The sequence below is a fragment of the Pistacia vera genome, unplaced genomic scaffold (assembly GCF_008641045.1).
Source record: "Pistacia vera cultivar Batoury unplaced genomic scaffold, PisVer_v2 Contig398, whole genome shotgun sequence".
Lineage (NCBI taxonomy): Eukaryota > Viridiplantae > Streptophyta > Magnoliopsida > Sapindales > Anacardiaceae > Pistacia > Pistacia vera.
The window spans coordinates 738,000-757,377 of record NW_022196221.1 but is presented as its reverse complement, the minus strand read 5'-3'; the positions used below and the strand labels follow the sequence as shown (position 1 = coordinate 757,377).

General features: G+C 37.8%; 1 protein-coding gene across 1 annotated transcript; it reads left to right on the top strand.

Moving 5' to 3' along the window:
- Positions 1-377: 377 nt before the first annotated feature.
- Positions 378-6,883, top strand: LOC116141420 (magnesium-chelatase subunit ChlD, chloroplastic). The gene is made up of 15 exons (XM_031426935.1): positions 378-683; positions 1,383-1,561; positions 1,822-1,906; positions 1,984-2,300; positions 2,386-2,509; positions 2,642-2,734; positions 3,346-3,441; positions 3,842-3,979; positions 4,091-4,291; positions 4,814-4,969; positions 5,369-5,476; positions 5,884-6,018; positions 6,164-6,322; positions 6,439-6,559; positions 6,639-6,883. The coding sequence occupies exons 1-15, from the start codon at positions 417-419 to the stop codon at positions 6,722-6,724; spliced, it is 2,265 nt and encodes a 754-aa protein (XP_031282795.1). The 5' UTR covers positions 378-416; the 3' UTR covers positions 6,725-6,883.
- Positions 6,884-19,378: the final 12,495 nt, after the last annotated feature.

Here is a 19,378-nt window from a genome sequence, read left to right as displayed (position 1 = left end):
TTAAGATAAAGGTGGAATTATGAACAATGAGAAGAAATTGTTATTTTAGGTACTAGAGGGGAAAAATGAGTTAACAAATAAATCTCGTAAAATATGATATAATAACAAAAATTATCTGTTGTTAATAAATTGTAAATGAGTTGTTAAAATTTACGCTGACATAAGTTAGTAAATATTATTAAATTATTTTTTTATCGTTGATTTTAACACTTAAAGTAAAAAAACAAAAAGTTTAGGTGTAACGCACGCCCAAGCGATAGCGCGTGGAAGAACAAAAGCAAAATACCATCCTCACCACAAGAACAGTTAAAGCCAAAGAACATCCATAACTGTAACATTACCAGTCCAGAACTCACCGTATCAGATTATGTAGCGGATAAGAATCTCAACTTTCTCTCTCTCTCTCTCTCTCCTCAATGGCATTCTCACAGACGTTTTCTACGCTATCTCCACTCTACTCGGATTCTCTTCTCGTTACTTCACTTAAACCAAACCCACTTCTCTTCTTCTCCTCTTGTTCCTCTTTCAAGCCCCGAAGGTCGTCTCGTCACCGCCCTCTCTCTGTTCTTGCCTCCTCGAATGCCACTCTTGACTCCAAAAACGGCGCCGTTGTTGGTTCTGGTGATGACAGGGGTGACTCCTATGGCCGGCAGTTCTTCCCTTTGGCTGCTGTGGTCGGCCAGGTACTGAACTCTCCCTCTCTGTGGTTTAGAATATCTTTTGGATGAGTGAATTGGGTATGGTGCTTTATAATGCTTTATGGATGTTGGGCATTGTGTCTGTTAAGTGTGGTTTAGTCATTAGTGTGGTGGCTAATGATTTGTTAAGGGTGAAAATGTTTTTTTTTTTTTTTGAGGAGACTTAATGAAGCTGCTGTTAGCTTCGCTAAATGTACTCTTTTCTGCTCAATTAAAGTAGTTCACATAGTGTAATTAAAGAAAAATATGATCTCACTGGTGATAAGTGACCATGACCATGGGGCTTCTGTAAACAGAATTCATCCTTTTTGTGCAGTTGTAATCATTATATATTGTTCTCTCATGCTTTCATATTTTCCTCCCTCCCAACCCAGTAAAAGCCTGAAATAGAACTGGAGATAATTGATAACTCCTTGAGGATAGGTTTTGAGGTGATTAACTCCTTGAGGATAGGTTTTGAGGTGATTTGTTTAAGTCCAAGAATCAGCTTTTCTTATGATGAGAAATTTTTCTTGGTATTAAATACGTCCTTCGGGTTCTATAATGATTTTTTTTTGGTGAAAATTAATGAGAAGGAAACAAATATATGTGGAGCTTTGATCATATGCGCAAGCTCTTAATTCTTTTGATGACAAGTGGCGTTGGCTATGATGGATGTATTTTGTGAATGCAATTGTGTTACAGGATGCTATTAAAACTGCTCTTTTGCTTGGGGCTATTGACCGTGAAATTGGTGGGATAGCCATCTCTGGAAAACGAGGAACAGCCAAGACAGTTATGGCACGTGGGTTACATGCAATTTTACCACCGATTGAAGTAGTTGTTGGCTCAACAGCGAATGTAGATCCTGCCTGCCCAGAAGAGTAAGGCCACCAAATACTTATAGATTGTTTTCCATTTATAGTCTAGATGTTAAGACAGTAAATGGAAGAGAATTTTGTATCAATTTTTCATTCTAACAAATTAAAATTTAGCTACATAAATTGTGCAGCTATAATGAGGGTAGTGATTATAGAAACTTAGCTCACATCACTCATTTGTTGCTATTCCCATGTCAAAATAATTCAAGAATGTATAACCCTTTTCCTTTCATATAATGACTTTTGTTGGTCATCTATTCAAGGTGGGAGGATGGCCTGGCTGAAAAGGTGGAATATGATTCTGCTGGAAACATTAAGACTCAGATTGTTAGATCTCCTTTCGTTCAGGTATATTTTTGTGAAACAAGACCTCTGTATTTAGATCATTTCAATCCTTCAGCTTCCTTATGCCATTTATGCTACAGATTCCGCTTGGAGTTACAGAGGACAGGCTTATTGGATCTGTTGACGTTGAGGAGTCCATAAAAACTGGAACAACTGTTTTCCAGCCCGGCCTCCTGGCTGAAGCTCACAGAGGTGTTTTATATGTCGATGAGATTAATCTGTTAGATGAGGGTATTAGTAATCTGCTTCTTAATGTCTTGACGGAAGGAGTTAATATTGTGGAACGAGAGGGAATCAGCTTTAAACATCCATGCAAGCCACTTTTGATTGCTACCTACAACCCAGAAGAGGGTGCTGTACGTGAACATTTACTAGATCGTATTGCAATTAATTTGAGGTACGGACCTTATATTTTCCTACTGGAATTTGTTTATTTATTTGGTTCTCTTTCGCGTCCCATTAATGTCACACTTCTTCTGCAGCGCAGATCTTCCAATGAGTTTTGAAGATCGTGTTGCAGCTGTTGGGATTGCAACAAAATTTCAGGAAAGCAGTAATGAAGTTTTTAATATGGTTGAAGAGGAGACAGATTTAGCAAAGACTCAGGTAATTATGCCTTGATGATTGCCTGTGGGTGAAATTTTTAATCGTTTAAAAGTGTGTATAATTGGAGTTTAATATTAATATTTGAAATATAGAATAAACGATTGACTACTTGCACATATTTATGCATTGCAGATAATTTTGGCAAGAGAATATTTAAAAGATGTTACTATTGGCAGAGATCAGTTAAAGTACCTGGTTTTCGAAGCCCTTCGAGGTGGTTGCCAGGTGATGGATTGAAACTCTTCATCTCTTTATATGATTTCAGGAGTTTTATTCCCCACTCCCCGGGTTAAATCAAGCCAAACCACTCTGGTCTTTCTGCTCTAAAAATATTCAGACTTCTGCTGCTAGTAGGATCTTTCTGGAATTCTTTGATCACTATATCAAAATTACTTACCACTCAGACTATGATTAATCTCTGGATTTTGTTGTCATCAATGTCACATGTGTACTATTTTGTGGGACATACTTGGCTAAGAGAGCAAATGTTTAGTTAAGAGGTTTCATGGTGATAATTTTAAATATGATATAAGTGATGTGAATTACACTTTATTTGATCAGAAATGTTTATGTATAATAAATATAGTAATAAGATTGAAGTGGAGAAAGACCTTTCTAGTAAAAACCGTAATAAAGATGAAATAGAGTTACTTTGTTTTCATTGGTAAAGATGCACACAATCTTTGCTTTTGACCATGATAACATTTAATCATTACACATTAATGATTCCAGTGTATTTGGAAATTACTAATTATGCAAATTTTGTTGACATTTTAATTTGTTCTTATGATAGGACTGCAATTACTTATCTATTAACTGGCTCTTATGAGTTTCAGGGACATAGAGCAGAGCTTTATGCAGCCAGGGTTGCAAAATGCTTAGCTGCTTTTGAAGGGCGTGACAAAGTTTATGTGGATGACCTCAAAAAAGCTGTAAGTATTCTTCTAAATTATAATGCATAAATGCGTTTCTGTCTTTTGGATATGCAGATGCATTGAAGCTTAATACTTTCGAACAGTCTTCTGTATGAATTAAAATAGAATAAATTTTTTTGTTATTCTGTTTTTGATTGTGGTTGTATTAAATCCACATGCCTTGCATGTGAGGGTGTGTGTTAGAGCTTAAATACTTTTGTTGGGTTATTGCCAATTAAACTTTGGGTGAATGTTTACTTAACAACCACATAATAGTGTAAATGTTACAATCAAACACAGAGTAGGTGAAACCAAGTAATCTGCAGCGTGTTGTTATTATTGTTCACCAACTGCATAGTAACACACAAAGATGGAAAAGGAAATTTAGAGAGATGTTTTGAAACATTATCTACTACAGGTGGAACTGGTCATTCTCCCTCGTTCGATCATTAATGAAACGCCACCAGAACAGCAAGACCAGCAGCCCCCACCACCACCTCCTCCACCACAAAATCAAGATCAAGGGGAAGAACAGGATGAAGAGGAAGATCAGGAGGTTTAGTAAAATGGATCACATTCTACATGATTTAGACTTCATCTTTTACTTTTAAATGAGAAAGGAGTGGCAGTATATGTTTTTTAAAATGTGGTGGTGCACTTTGTCCAGGATGAAAATGATGAAGAGAATGAACAACAGCAGGAACAGATACCTGAAGAATTTATTTTTGATGCAGAAGGGGGTTTGGTAGATGAGAAATTACTTTTCTTTGCACAACAAGCACAGAGACGCCGAGGGAAGGCTGGGAGAGCAAAGAATGTTATATTTTCAGAGGACAGAGGCCGATATATCAAGCCAATGCTCCCAAAGGTTAGCCCTCTAACCTCGCTCCACCTCCCTCTCTTCTCTTAAGTTAGAACTTAAATATTATTGTTGATCCTTACCTACAAACCTGGGATTTACAGTCAAGTGGTCAATCAACATTGTATTAGAGCAAGTTTGACCTAGTGGTCTAGTGCTATAATCCCTTGATTGTTAGTATTCTATGGAAGAAAATCATATTTTTTGCTGCTCTTTGGGTGTCTATTGAAAAAGTTTCCAAAATATCTCATTCTTTAATTTTCTTAACTGGTTAAAGGTTTTGTCTTGATGTCAACTTGCTTTTTTGTGGCTGTCTTGGTTGTTGTGATCTTTCTCTTATTTTTGGGTTTTTCGTAAAGATCTTGCGCTCTTGCTGTGGACATCTGTTCCACCATTGTAAACATTAATTCTCATTATTAATATATTTTTTTCCTATAAAAAAAAAAAAAAAAAAATGTGGAGTCGAAAACTTGATTTTCTTGATGTTGATTTCACTTCATCATTCTGATTAAGCTCCATTATTGTTCACAGGGTCCAGTAAAGAGATTAGCTGTTGATGCGACCCTTAGGGCAGCTGCACCATATCAAAAATTACGTCGTGAGAAGGACACGCAAAAAATTAGGAAAGTTTTTGTTGAGAAAACTGACATGAGGGCAAAAAGAATGGCAAGAAAAGCAGGAGCATTGGTAGGGTTGAGAACTCTTTATCTATCTTTATTTTTTGAAAGAGAAAATATGAAAAAATAATGGAGCTAATTTAAATGCAATAACACGCTTAAAGTTATATATATATCAACTTGGTTGGTGCTTCATAGTTTTATGAACTGTAGTACATTGTTGTGTTGATTTTTTTGTCTTCTATTTTCAGCTGGCATCTCTTGCCTAGAATTTCAAAGTTTTATGTTCATTTGTGTAGTAGACCGGAATCAGATTTTGGACTTATTCAAATTTATTTGATGCTTATGTTTGATTCTGTTTGTTTTATTTATTATGTGGGCACGTGAAGGGAATGCGGTAATTGAATCTAGTAAAAAGTGTAGAAAACTTTTTATGTATTTGTGTTTCTGAATATTTAGTCCTTTGCAGGTGATATTTGTGGTTGATGCAAGTGGGAGCATGGCTCTGAACCGAATGCAAAATGCTAAAGGTGCCGCACTTAAGTTGCTAGCCGAGAGTTATACAAGTAGAGATCAAGTAAGTGCTATGCACATACTTCAATGGCTTGTGTCAAATATGCTGCACATTAATTGGAAGCTGCATGATTTGTATCACAAACTGGGGAACTATTGTTGCTTGCAAAAAAAAGTTAGAATCTGCATGTTTGAAACTTGAAAGTACTATACACATGTTTCTAGAATAAAAGAGTTTTAAATTCTAAAAGATGTATGATCATGTGAAGTTGAGGAAGTATTTAGTTTCTTCCACTTCATTAAATTTTTTTTTTCCCTGGAATATACTATTTCAATAACTTACTTTATTAATTCGATGTGGTACTGCAAAACAAGCAAGCCTCTGAAGCTTGACAGAAGAAGCGAAGCGTCTTTATGATATATTACTGTTTCCACTAATTTCAGCATTTGTTTACTGGCACTACTGTGTAGGTTTCTATTATTCCTTTTCGTGGAGACTCTGCAGAAGTCCTTCTGCCTCCTTCCAGATCAATAGCGATGGCAAGAAAACGTCTTGAGAGACTTCCATGCGGTGGAGGTTCACCCCTTGCTCATGGCTTAACCACGGTGTGTGATTTCAGAATTCTTGAACAAATCTGTTCTTGTGCTTGCTTACCTTTTGTTTTATCATTTTATATTTTTCGTCATTTAATGTATTCCAAGTTCTCAATTTCTCTTTCCTAATTATTCTGTTAACTTTTAAATATGGTAGGCTGTAAGGGTAGGGCTAAACGCAGAGAAGAGTGGTGATGTTGGGCGTATAATGATTGTCGCAATAACTGACGGCAGAGCCAATATATCACTGAAAAGATCCACAGATCCTGAGGCAGCTACTACCGATGCTCCTAGACCTTCAACACAAGAGTTGAAGGTAAATGTTAGAACAATAATTTGACTCCTAGCTTATCAAATATTAACTACAGTGCAGACAAAAAAAAAAAAAAAAAACCTTAATTTCATGATTTTACATGTCTTCTTTTGATGAAGGACGAGATTCTTGAAGTGGCTGGGAAAATATACAAAGCAGGAATGTCCCTCTTAGTTATCGACACAGAAAACAAGTTCGTCTCCACAGGTTTTGCCAAAGAAATCGCGAGAATAGCACAAGGTATGTAATGTGTTTGCTTTAAACATCACTGTTTTTTCTTCATTTACATAAGCTGACTAATACCAAATCTGTTCTGCAGGAAAATATTATTACTTACCGAATGCTTCTGATGCTGTTATTTCAGCTACAACCAAGGATGCTTTATCAGCCTTAAAGAACTCGTGATTTTCAATTTTTTTTCTTTTCTATTGGCCAAACCCCTTGTATAAAATGAGAAAAGAACAGAAAAAAAGAAAAAAAAACGGAGTGAAATCAACCCATTGTGTAACTTCATTGAAATATGTTAGGAGTTTAATTGTGAAATAAAAAATTGAGTTTTGTTTATTTTTCATTGTTCTGCATTTTCTTATTATGTAGTCTCTTGAAAATGTATGTGATGAGCAACCAACAAAGCTGGTGTACCACAGGAAGGGTCATGGTAGGAAGTAGGGGAATATTGTCGAATATTTGTTATGTAGGAAGTTGGGATTTGTTTATAGGAATATTTGTTGGGACACATGGCATGATATGATAGGATGTAAGGTGACAGGAGAGAATAAAAAGAGGAGGAGAGAAATAGGAAGGCATCAAGAATTAGAAAGTAAATTGGAAGGGAGGCTGCTGACCCTCGAAGTCAGTATTTGTGGAGGTGGCTGACCCTCGAAGTCAGTCTTTTGTTTATCATTTTCTGGTTGTACTTTGCATTGTTTTTTCATAGTGTTTGCTTGTTGAATATTGATAGGGTAGGACTATTGGATATAGATTCTATGGATGTATTGTTCTGTTGAGGTTAATATAACAGGGTCTTCTTACTGAACTGTGATTTTGGCTTGTGAGTTGTGGATTGTTTGTTGGTAGTATTGGTTGATTTGTAGGGCAGGTCCTATCAAGTGGTATCAGAGCACTGTGGTCTGGGTAATGGTCTTGACGAGGATGGATTCTAGACTTGATAATGTTGAGAGAGAGGTTACAAAGCTGGGAGTTGAAATGGGTACCATCCGAGAGTGTTTGGTGGAGTTACAATCATGGGTATGACAGAAGAATGAAGAAGAGGCTGGTAGAGCAGAGGTACGTTCAGCAGAAAATGTTCAGTCTCACCATGAAGAAAATGTAAATGGAGCTAATGGATCTAGGAGCAGTAACCAAAACCGCAACGAAATAGGGGGGAGAAAGTTGGAGATGCCAATCTTTTCCGGTGAAGATCCTTACGGATGGACCTTTAAAGTAGAGCGGTACTTCAACATCATGGAATATCAGAGGAAGGAAAGTTGACGGCGGCTGCTTTCTACATGGAGGGAGAAGCTATCAATTGGTTCCAGTAATCCAGAACGCCAGCAAGCTTGTGGGCTATGTTGAAGTTAGCACTACTTCAGAGATTTAGTGGATCCCAAGAACTCAACCCATATGAATCCTTAATGGCGATGAAGCAAACTAGTTCGGTGGTGGAATTCCGTCGTCAGTTTGAAGCAGTAGCAACTCTTTTGGTAGGGGAGAAAGAAGAGATTCTACAAGCTGCCTTTGTGAATGGATTAAAAACAGAGATTAGGGCTAAGGTTAGATTGGTCCAACCAAATTCATTAATCGAAATTATTGAGCTGGCCTAGAGAATTGAAGAAAAAAACCAAGTCTTAGAAGAAGCCCAAGTAGGAGCAAACATGGCCTCACTCACAGTGGGGCCTGGGTTTTCATATGGATCCAGTAGTACAACCCGCTTTGACAGCCACAACCCAACCCGATCTGATATTAATCCCAAATTTCCCAATTCGATAGAATCCCTAAAATCTAACTCAAACTCCTTTTCCCATTTCAGTCGACGGACACCGGAATCTTCCATGTAGGGGTCATCAGCGAATTCCTCCATACGCGAACCATCGACAATGAACTTTCGGCCATTTGAACGACAAGGTTTTCCACGACGCGAGTTTCCCTTTCGTCGGATGATAGATGCCGAGATCCAGAGGAAAAGAGAGAAGGGAATCTGTTTTAGGTGCGACGGGAAATACTCGATTGGGCATAAATGTGGTGAGAAACAATTTCAAATCCTTCTGATTGATGAAGAAGAAAATGACTCAGATCTGATTAGGGGTGGAGAGACTGTTGAAACTGAAATAGGGCAATCGTAGGAAAATGTGGAGCTTTCTCTGAGTTTAGTGGTGGGATTCAGAGTCCAAAGACAATGAAACTCAAAGGAAGAATCCAAGGTAAGGAATGGATTGTGTTGATTGATAGTGGGGCTTCCCACAATTTTATTAGCTCAAAAGTGGTTGAACGATTGGGAATACCAGTGGTAGGGACTCGGTCCTTCGGAGTCAGAGTATGTGATGGATATAGTGTGAGATGTGAAGGGGAATGTAAGGACTTGTGCATGGAGTTACAAGGGGTGACGATTGTTCAAATTTTTTTCCCATTTGATATGAGCAGTGCTGATGTAGTCCTGGGTATTGCATGGCTTAAGACTTTGGACGAGACCATTACGGATTGGCAGAAACAAACTATGAGGTTTACAATGGGACACTAGACAGTCTGTCTATATGGGGATCCATCTCTTAGCAAGACCATGGTATCCCTTAAGGCGATGATTAAGGCGTTACAAAGTGAAGGGCAAGGCTGTTTGATCGAGTTTGGGCAACTACAGACTCAGTGTGAAAATATGGGGAGTATCGATGATAAACTGGGCAACTACAGACTCAGTGTGAAAATATGGGGAGTATCGATGATAAACTACTACAAGTCTTGGGAAAGTTTAGCCAAGTATTCGAACCACTCTCCGGGTTACCACCTGCCAGGTCAAAAGACCATGCTATTCAGCTAGTCCCTGGAACACAGCCACCAAACCTCAGACCATACTAGTACCCTTATTATCAAAAAAATGAGATCGAGAGTTTTGTTAAGAAGATGTTGGCCTCGGGAATTATAAAACCAAGCATCAGCTAGTTGTCCAGCCCTGTTTTATTGGTGAAAAAAAAGGATGGAGGGTGGCGATTCTGTGTTGATTATCGGGCAGTTAATAAGGTGACAATCCCGGATAAATTTTCGATTCCCGTTATCGACGAATTGTTTGATGAGTTACAAGGAGCAACCGTTTTTTCGAAACTCGATTTGAAATCCGAATATCATCAAATCAGAGTGAAACCAGAAGACACACCAAAGACTGCTTTTCGGACACACGATGGGCACTATGAGTTTCTCGTAATGCCTTTTGGCCTTACCAATGCACCAAAAACTTTTCAAGTTATCATGAATGATGTATTCAGGCTGTATTTGAGAAAATTTTTTTTGGTGTTCTTCGATGATATATTGATTTATAGTAAAGAGATGGATGAACATGCGAAGCATTTAAGCATTATTTTGTAGGTGTTATTGGAGAATCAGGTGGTGGTAAATTAGAAGAAGTGTCAATTCGGGCAATTCCAGTTGGAATATCTGGGACATGTCGTGTCAGCTAAGGGTGTGGCAGTTGATCCCACCAAAATAGACAGCATCACTAAATGACTAGAACCATGGGACATCAGGGCTATTAGAGGCTTTCTTGGGCTAACAAGATATTACCGTTGTTTTGTTCGCGATTATGGTAAGATAGCTCTTCCACTCACTGCCCTTTTGAAAAAGGACTCTTTTGTATGGAATCCAGCAGTTCAACGGGCCTTCGAAGAATTAAAAAGAATCATGACCAGTGTCCCTATCCTAAGGATGCCCAATTTCACTCAAGCATTTGTTATCGAGACCGATGCTTCGGGAAGCAGGTTAGGGGTAATGTTGATGCAAGAGGGGAGGCCTATTGCATTTCTTAGCAAATGTTTGTCTATCAATTCCAAACTGAAATCAGCCTATGAGTGGGAATTAATGGCTGTAGTTTGGCTGTGCAAAAATGGCAACATTACCTTTTGGGTCGACGTTTTGTTATCCGGACAGATTAGCGGAGTCTTCATTTCCTAATTGACCAGAAATTATTAAGTGAAAGTTAGCAAAAGTGGGTTATCAAACTATTAGGATTGGATTTCACCATTCAATATAAACCGGGACCACAAAATAAAGCAGCAGACGCTCTTTCCAGGATGCCAGATATAGTCGAGCATCATGCCATTTCTATGGGTTGTTTTTCGGGACTAGACAGTTTCAAGGATGCAATCCAACAAGATGCCAAGTTACGTAAGATTATCCAACAGCTCCTGATTGACCCGAACAGTCACCTTCATTTCAGATTGGTGGGACGCCATCTGTTGTACCATAACATGTTGGTTTTACCTAAATCGGGGCCTCATATCCACCAGATATTACAGGAATTTCACACTTCACCTATTGGGGGCCATTCTAGATTTTTTCGGACATACAAACGAATCTCGAATGTGGTGTTTTGGGAGGGAATGAAGAAGGATATCAAGGCATTTGTAGCTGCCTGCTGCATCTGTCAACAGAATAAGTACGATGCTTTAAGTCCCGCAGGTTTGCTACAACCCTTACCTATCCCTAACCAGGTGTGGGATGATGTTTCTATGGATTTCATTATGGGGTTGCCCAAAGCAAATGGGGTTGACACTATTCTGGTTATCGTCGATCGTTTCACCAAGCATAGCCATTTTGTCACTCTTAAACACCCATATACAGCCAAGATGGTAGCAGACCTGTTTATCAAAGAGGTGGTTAGGTTGCATGGGTTTCCACGAACTATTGTATCCAATCGAGATATGATTTTCATGAGCAATTTTTGGGCCGAATTATTTAAACAGTCTGGGACCCATTTGCACATGAGTTCAGCCTACCATCCGCAGACGGATGGTCAAACAGAAGTGGTCAACCGTTGCTTAGAGACATACCGTGGGTGCTTCGTCAATAGCCACCCACAGCAGTGGCCAAAATGGGTGCCATGGGCAGAATTTTGGTTCAACACCACCTATCATAGCTCCATGGGAATGTGTCACTTTAAAGCTCTCTATGGCCGTGAACCTCCAACAGTGTTATGCTATGCGGACCATACTTGTCCAGTTGAAGATGTTGACCAACAACTTCAGCACCGAAACCATATTATTGAGGAGTTAAAGGCAAATCTTCTAAAGGCTCAAAACCGCATGAAGATGTATGCTGATCGCCGTCGCTAAGAGGTGACATTTGAGATAGGAGAATTTGTATATTTGAAGTTACAACCATATAGATTACGATTCTTATCCCGTCGCTATAATGAGAAGCCGTGCCTGTGGTTTTACGGGCCCTTTGTAATCACGGACAAGATTGGAGCAGTGGCATACAGGCTGGCCCTGCCTTCTTCAGCCCGTATTCACAACGTTTTCCATGTTTCACAACTAAAGAAATCAATGTTCCCTATTCCCAATAGCCAGCCTCTACCGACAGCTCTTAACGAGGATTTAACTTCACAACTTGAACCTGAAGCAGCTCTCAAGAAAAGGAAACTTCTGAATGTCCAGTGGGAAGTGCTCAGTGGAAGGGGTTACCTTCCTATGAAAACATGTGAGAGGATTTTGACATTATTCACCCCCAATTTCCTTCCTTTCACCTTGAGGACAGGGTGGTTCTCCTTGGGGAGGGTAATGATGAGCAACCAACAAAGCTGGTGTACCACAGGAAGGGTCGTGGTAGGAAGTAGAGGAATATTGCCGAATATTTGTTATGTAGGAAGTTGGGATTTGTTTATAGGAATATTTGTTGGGACAGATGGCATGATATGATAGGATGTAGGTGGAATTCGGTTAGAGCAAAGAGGTGACAGGAGAGAATAAAAAGAGGAGGAGAGAAATAGGAAGGCATCAAGAATTAGAAAGTAAATTGGAAGGAAGGCTGCTGACCCTTGAAGTCAGTATTTGCGGAGGTGGCTGACCCTCAAAGTCAGTCTTTTGTTTATCATTTTCTGGTTGTACTTTGCATTGTTTTTTCAGAGTGTTTGCTTGTTGAATATTGATCAGGTAGGACTACTGGATATAGATTCTATGGATGTATTGTTCTGTTGAGGTTAATATAACATGGTCCTTTTACTGAACTGTGATTTTGGCTTGTGAGTTGTGGATTGTTTGTTGGTAGTATTGGTTGATTTGCAGGGCAGGTCCTATCAGTATGTTACAAGTTTAGTTGTGAAATAAAACTGAGTTTTGTTCTTTGTTCAGTATTCTCTGTCATTAATATCATACAGGGGGCGTTTGGTTTAGGGAATGTTAGATTATTGGGAAGATAGATTACCTTGAAGATTATTGAGAATCTTTAGAAAAATGTGTTTGGTTAATTGGTGGGTATGTTATATTAATATATTTGGTTGGGAGGAATGAATTGGTGGGTATGTTATTTAAATTACTGAATTGTTCTCTAATTAAATATTATTATTATATTATTTTTTAATATTGATTATTATAACCCCCCTACATTTAAAAACTTAGCAAAAACAACCCCATAATAAAAGTTTAAAAAATCAACAAAGCACCCCTGCCAACCCAGCCATCGTCGGTCGCAGGCTGCCGGCAACCTAACGGCGCACGGAAGGCAGAAAATGTCCTTTTTGCGCTGTATGGCCATTTCCGGCCAAAGATCTAGCCGGAAATGGCCAGACTTGACAGATCTAGCCATATCATCGCACGATGGCCATTTTCGGCCTTCCGTGCACCATTCTGGTGGTCGCGACAATGGTTACCGACGACAGGTAGCTGAGGGTGATGGCTTGGGTGGGTTGTAATTTGTTTTGAATTCAAGGGTAATTTTGTCCAAAAAGTTAATTAATTGGGGTGAAATAGTAAAAGCCATATTCATGTAAATAAATTTAAAAATAAGGGCATTATTGTCCTAAAATTTTATTAATAAGGGATATAATTGTAACAAAAAAAGATGACCCTGGTAATCTTAGAATACCTAAGAAAATGGAGATAATCAGATTACTTCCAATATTACCAATAGTAACCACTATTGGTATTTGAAGATTACCGATATTTTATATTACTTGACAACCAAGCATGATAATCAAGTAATATAAGATGACTTAACCCCAGTAATCTCCAATACTCCCCAACCAAACGCCCCCATAATGTATTATAGGATTGCATCAGAGTCACGTTTATTTGAAGCGATCATAGGTTTGGACTTGGCCTTGCAAGTGATCATAGGTTTGGACCTAACCTTGCATGTCTGAGTGTGAGGGTTGTATCCGTCTAACAAAGTCAAGTTGGTGGGTTGATATATATGTGGTTAGATTCTCTCTTTCTCATAAGAGAGCATTTAGAATTAGTTCTATCCAATAACATTTATCATTAATTATTGTGAACCTTTCTTCCAAAAGTTAGCCTAAAGAACGAGGGTATCAATCTACAAGCAAACATTATATCACTACAACAACTTGAAGAGTGGGATTTTATTTTATTTTATTTTTGTGACGTAGACTTATAAAATCACAAATTCTTAGCAACCACTGGTATAGTTTTAGTCCATTTTGTTTACGAAAAAATTTTGATGTGCAGAGCATATCAGCAAATTTTTGTTTCTTGCTTTTATGATCACCCAATTAATTAGATTTGTATTGATACATGCCTTAGATTCCAAAATCTGAACAGTAAAACTTGCAATCTATAGTGCAGTATGTTACATAAATCTGGGTTCCTGTAACAAAACCTGTAACATAGATATTTCCCTTAACCCTTTACCTTCATGGAGCGTTTGGTTAGAGGTAATGAAAGATTACTAAGATTATGTCATCTTATATTATTTTATTACCACATTTGGTTATCAAGTAATATAAGATACCGGTAATTTTGTATTACCGATAGTTATTACTGTTGGTAATATTGGAGGTAATCTGATTATCTCAATTTTCTTAGCTGTTATAAAGATTACCTTGGTAATTTTATTTTTATTACAATTCTATCCCTTATTAATAAAAATTTTGGACAATAATGCCTCTGTTTTAAAATAAATTTACATTAATATACTATTTCAATTTTACCCTTATTTAATTAAGTTTTTGGACAATAATGCCCTTATATTTAAAACAAATTACATACCACCACCGCCACCCAGCCACCACCATTGATAACGGGCCAACCACCATGAACCGCCACCGAAAAGTCGTTGAAGTCCTTAAAAATGACCGAGATTCGTTGGGAGGCTCTAGGAGGCTTCGATATGGTCATTTCTGACCATGTTGATGGTCAAAAACGGCTATAACAGGCTACATCTAGCCGGAAATGACCAGATCTATTCTAGCCATTTTCGACCAGATCTCGCCATAGACCTAGCCGTTAATGACCAGATCTATTCTGTCCGGAATAGATCTGGCTTGATATGACTATTTTCGGCCATCATTATAGCTAGAAATGGCCATATCCAAGCCTTGTAGTCACGGTGAGCTACTCACGGCGATTCAGAGACTTCCGACGGTGGTTTACGGTGGCGACAGAGGGTGGAGATGATTTTGTTATAAATTAAAGTTTTATATAAACGGAGGTGTTTTAGCTAAATCTGAAATATTGAGGGTTAAAAAAAATATTCAAAAATTAATAATAAAAATAATATTATATTAATATTTAAAAAGAGGGTGATTTAGTAAATAAATAACATACTCATTAATTTATTTTATCTAACCAAATATATTAATATAACATATCCGTGAATAAATCAAACAGATTTTTCTAAAATTCATAATAATCATCAACCTATTATAAGATTTTAATAATCTAATATTTTCCGTAATCCAGAGATTCTCTGAAATAAAGACACCCTTAAGGGGGCGTTTGGTTCAGGAATGTTAGATTACTAGGAATGTTAGATTACTGGGAAGATAGATTATCTTAGAAGATTACTGGGAATCTTTAAAAAAATATGTTTGGTTAGTTGGTGGGTATGTTATATAAATATGTTTGGTTATGGGGAATAAATTGGTGGGTATGTTATTTAAATTACTAAATTGTCCCCCTTTTAAATATTAATATAAGATTATTTTTATTATTAATTTTTGAATAATTTCTTTTAACCCCCAATATTTCAGATTTAGCTAAAATACCCCCGCTTATATAAAACTTTAATTTATGACGAAATCACCCCTACCTCCTGCCGCTGCCTGCCGCCACCGCAAACCACTGCCGGAAATCTCTAAAAGCACTCGTGAGCACCTCACCGTGACGAAGACGCTTCGATATGGCCGTTTTCGGCCATTTCGATGGCCGAAAACGGCCATATCGGGCCAGATCTGGCCGTTAACGGCCAGATCCCTGGCCATTAACGGCCAGGTCTGGGCTAGATCTGGCCGTTAACGGCCATGGACATGGCCGTTAACGGCCAGATCTATTCCGGCCAGAATAGATCTAGCCGTTAACGGCCATGTCCGTGGCCGTTAACGGCCAGATCTAGCCCAGACCTGGCCGGAAATGGCCAGAATAGGTCTGGCCATTTCCTGCCAGATCTGGCCTGATATGGCCGTTTTCGGCCATCGAAATGGCCGAAAACGGCCATATCGAAGCCTCCGGAGCCTCCCACGGAATTTCGTTCCTTTTCAAGGACTCTGACGATTTTTCGGCGGTGGTCCGTGGTGGTTGGCCGCTGCCGGTGGTGGTGGCTGGGTGGCAGTGGCGGTGGTGGCTGGGTGAGTGGTGGTCTGTAAATTATTTTAAATATAAGGGTATTATTGTCCAAAATTTTAATTAACAAGGGTAAAATTGAAATAGAATATTTATNTGGGATATTCGGACAGTGACTGGGCTGGATCAATAGATGACATGAAGAGTACATCCGGCTATGTATTTTTCTTAAATTCTGGTGCTGTGTGTTGGCTGTCCAAAAGGCAAGCAACGGTAGCTCAGTCAACAGCAGAAGTAGAATACATCTCTACCGCTGCTGCTGCGAACCAAGCTATTTGGCTCAGGAAGATTTTGAATGATCTTAACCAAACTCAGAGACAGCCTACTGTAATTTTCTGTGACAATCTGTCTATAGTTTCTATGGCAAAAAATCCAATTAATCATGGCCGTACCAAACATATTAAGATAAAATACCATGCAGTAAGGGAAGCTGTGCAAGATCATGAAGTTGAGTTGATACACTGTCAGGGAGAAGAACAGGTCGCTGATATTCTATCTAAGCCGTTGTCCCTAGCCAAGTTTGAATATCTTCAGTTCAGACTTGGTGTTTCCAGCAATGATATCAAGGAGGAGTGTTGAAATGTGATATCATGCTGGAAATGCAGAAAGGTGGCAGAATTTTGAACTGCAGTTTAACGCTTGTTGATCTTCCGTAATTCATGCAGAAACAATTTTTTTGGTCACTATGTTGGATTGATTCAGTGACATGTTTACGTGTATTAGGTTTGGTTAAGTGTAGTTTCTCACTTGCTTGTACATGTATTAGTAGGTGTAGTAAATTTAAATTTGAATTTTGAAATGTTATTAGTTGGAACAGTAACGTTTGCAGTGTATATTTTACCCCTGTTTTTTGAATAAAAAACAGAGCATTATTGCAGTCCCTAATTTCTCTTTTGTTCATATGTTTTTCTCTTTCGTTTCCATGCAAAACTAAGAACGAGTCCTCCACAAGGTACCATTAGAAGCATCATTAAATACTGTAAGCGGAATTTATTGATCAAAACCCCATTCAAGCTTCAATCCATGAAAGCGTCTTTCCCTCCCCAGAGCATCTAGTCAAGAAAATTGACCAAATAATTAGTAAGAGGCACACGATTTGCTTGTGGTACGCTAAATCAAGAAGGCAATAGAACGAAACATATCTAAAATGCAAGAGAGAGAGAGGGGGAGAAAAAAGTTCTTTGATGTTCAACAGCAACTATTTTAGACACCAAAATAACTCATCAGGTAAAAGCTGACAATTTTTCTCACAAATTGTGTCAAACAACATACACAAGTCATAAAGTAAAATTAAGTGGAAAAAGGATGTAAAGTCTATTGGCTTTGTCCCAATTTATAAAGTAAACTANGACCATGCATATAGTACCCGTACTATGCCGTTATATTTACACATGATAGTAAGAGGTTAGTAAGATTGTGAGTAAGCATAGTTTTATTGTTAATATATTTGGTTGGGAGGAATAAATTGGTGGGTATGTTATTTAAATTATTGAATTTTTTTCTAATTAAATATTATTATTATAATATTTTTTAATATTGATTATTATTTAGATTATTATAACCCCCCTACATTTAAAAACTTAGCAAAAACATTCCCATAATAAAAGTTTGAAAAATCAACAAAGCACCCCTACCAACCCAGTCACTGTTGGCCGCAGGCCGCCGGTAACCTAACGGCGTATGGAAGGCAGAAAATGTCCTTTGTGCGCTGTATGGTCATTTTCGGCTAAAGATCTGGCCGGAAGTGGCCAGACTTGACGGATCTGGCCATGTCGACGCATAGTGGCCATTTTCGGTCTTCCATGCGCCATTCCGGTGGCCGCGGCGATGGTTACCAGCGACAGGTGGCTGAAGGTGGTGGCTTGGGTGGGCTGTAATTTGTTTTGAATTCAAGAATAATTTTGTCCAAAACGTTAATTAATTGGGGTGAAATAGTAAAAACCATATTCATGTAAATAAATTTAAAAATAAGGGCATTATTGTCCTAAAATTTTATTAATAAGAGATATAATTGTAATAAAAAAAGATAACCCTGGTAATCTTAGAATACCTAAGAAAATTGAGGTAATCAGATTACCTCTAATATTATCAATAGTAACCACTATTGGTATTTGGAGATTACTGATATGTTATATTACTTGACAACCAAACATGATAATTAAATAATATAAAATGACTTAACCCTAGTAATCTCTAATACCCCCCAACCAAACGCCCCTATAATGTATTATAGGATTGCATCAGAGTCACGTTTATTTGAAGCGATCATAGGTTTGGATCTAGCCTTACAAGTGATCATAGATTTGGACCTAACCTTGCATGTCTGAGTGTGAGGGTTGCATCTGTCTAACAATGTCAAGTTGGTGGGTTGATATACATGTGGTTAGATTCTCTCTTTCTCATAAGAGAGCATTTAGAATTAGTTCTATCCAGTAACGTTTATCATTAATTACTGGGAACCTTTCTTCCAAAAGTTAGCCTAAAGAACGAGGGCATCAATCTACATGCAAACATTATATCACTTCAACAACTTGAAAAGTGGGATTTTATTTTATTTTATTTTTGTGACGTAGACTTATAAAATCACAAATTCTTAGCAGCCACGGGTATAGTTTTAGTCCATTTTGTTTACAAAAAATTTTTGATGTGCAGAGCATATCAGCAAATTTTTGTTTCTCGCTTTTATGATCATCCAATTAATTAGATTTGTATTGATACATGCCTTAGATTCCAAAATCTGAACAGTAAAACTTGCAATGTATAGTGCAGTATGTTACATAAATCTGGGTTCCAGTAACAAAACCTATAACATAGATATTTCCCTTAACCCTTTATCTTCACGCAGCGTTTGATTGAAGATAATGGAAGATTACTAGGGTTATGTCATCTTATATTATTTTATTACCATGTTTGGTTGTCAAGTAATATAAGATACCAGTAATTTTGTATTACCGATAGTTGTTATTGTTGGTAATATTAGAGGTAATTTAAATATCTCAATTTTCTTAGGTGTTACAAGATTACATTGATAATCTTATTTTTATTACAATTCTATCCTTTATTAATAAAAATTTTGGACAATAATGCCTCTGTTTTAAAATAAATTTACATTAATATACTATTTTAATTTTACCCTTATTTAATTAAGTTTTTGGATAATAATGCCCTTATATTTAAAACAAATTACATACCACCACCACCGCCACCATCGATAACGAGCCAACCACTACGAACCGACACCGAAAAGTCGTCGAAGTCTTTAAAAATGACCGAGATTCGT

Bases quoted from the DNA above. Each gene is read 5' to 3' on its own strand.
- LOC116141420 (XM_031426935.1), top strand. From the start codon at position 417: ATGGCATTCTCACAGACGTTTTCTACGCTATCTCCACTCTACTCGGAT. The intron at 2,510-2,641 runs GTAATTATGCCT...TATGCATTGCAG, and splicing joins CAGATTTAGCAAAGACTCAG to ATAATTTTGGCAAGAGAATA. The intron at 5,477-5,883 runs GTAAGTGCTATG...ACTACTGTGTAG, and splicing joins GTTATACAAGTAGAGATCAA to GTTTCTATTATTCCTTTTCG.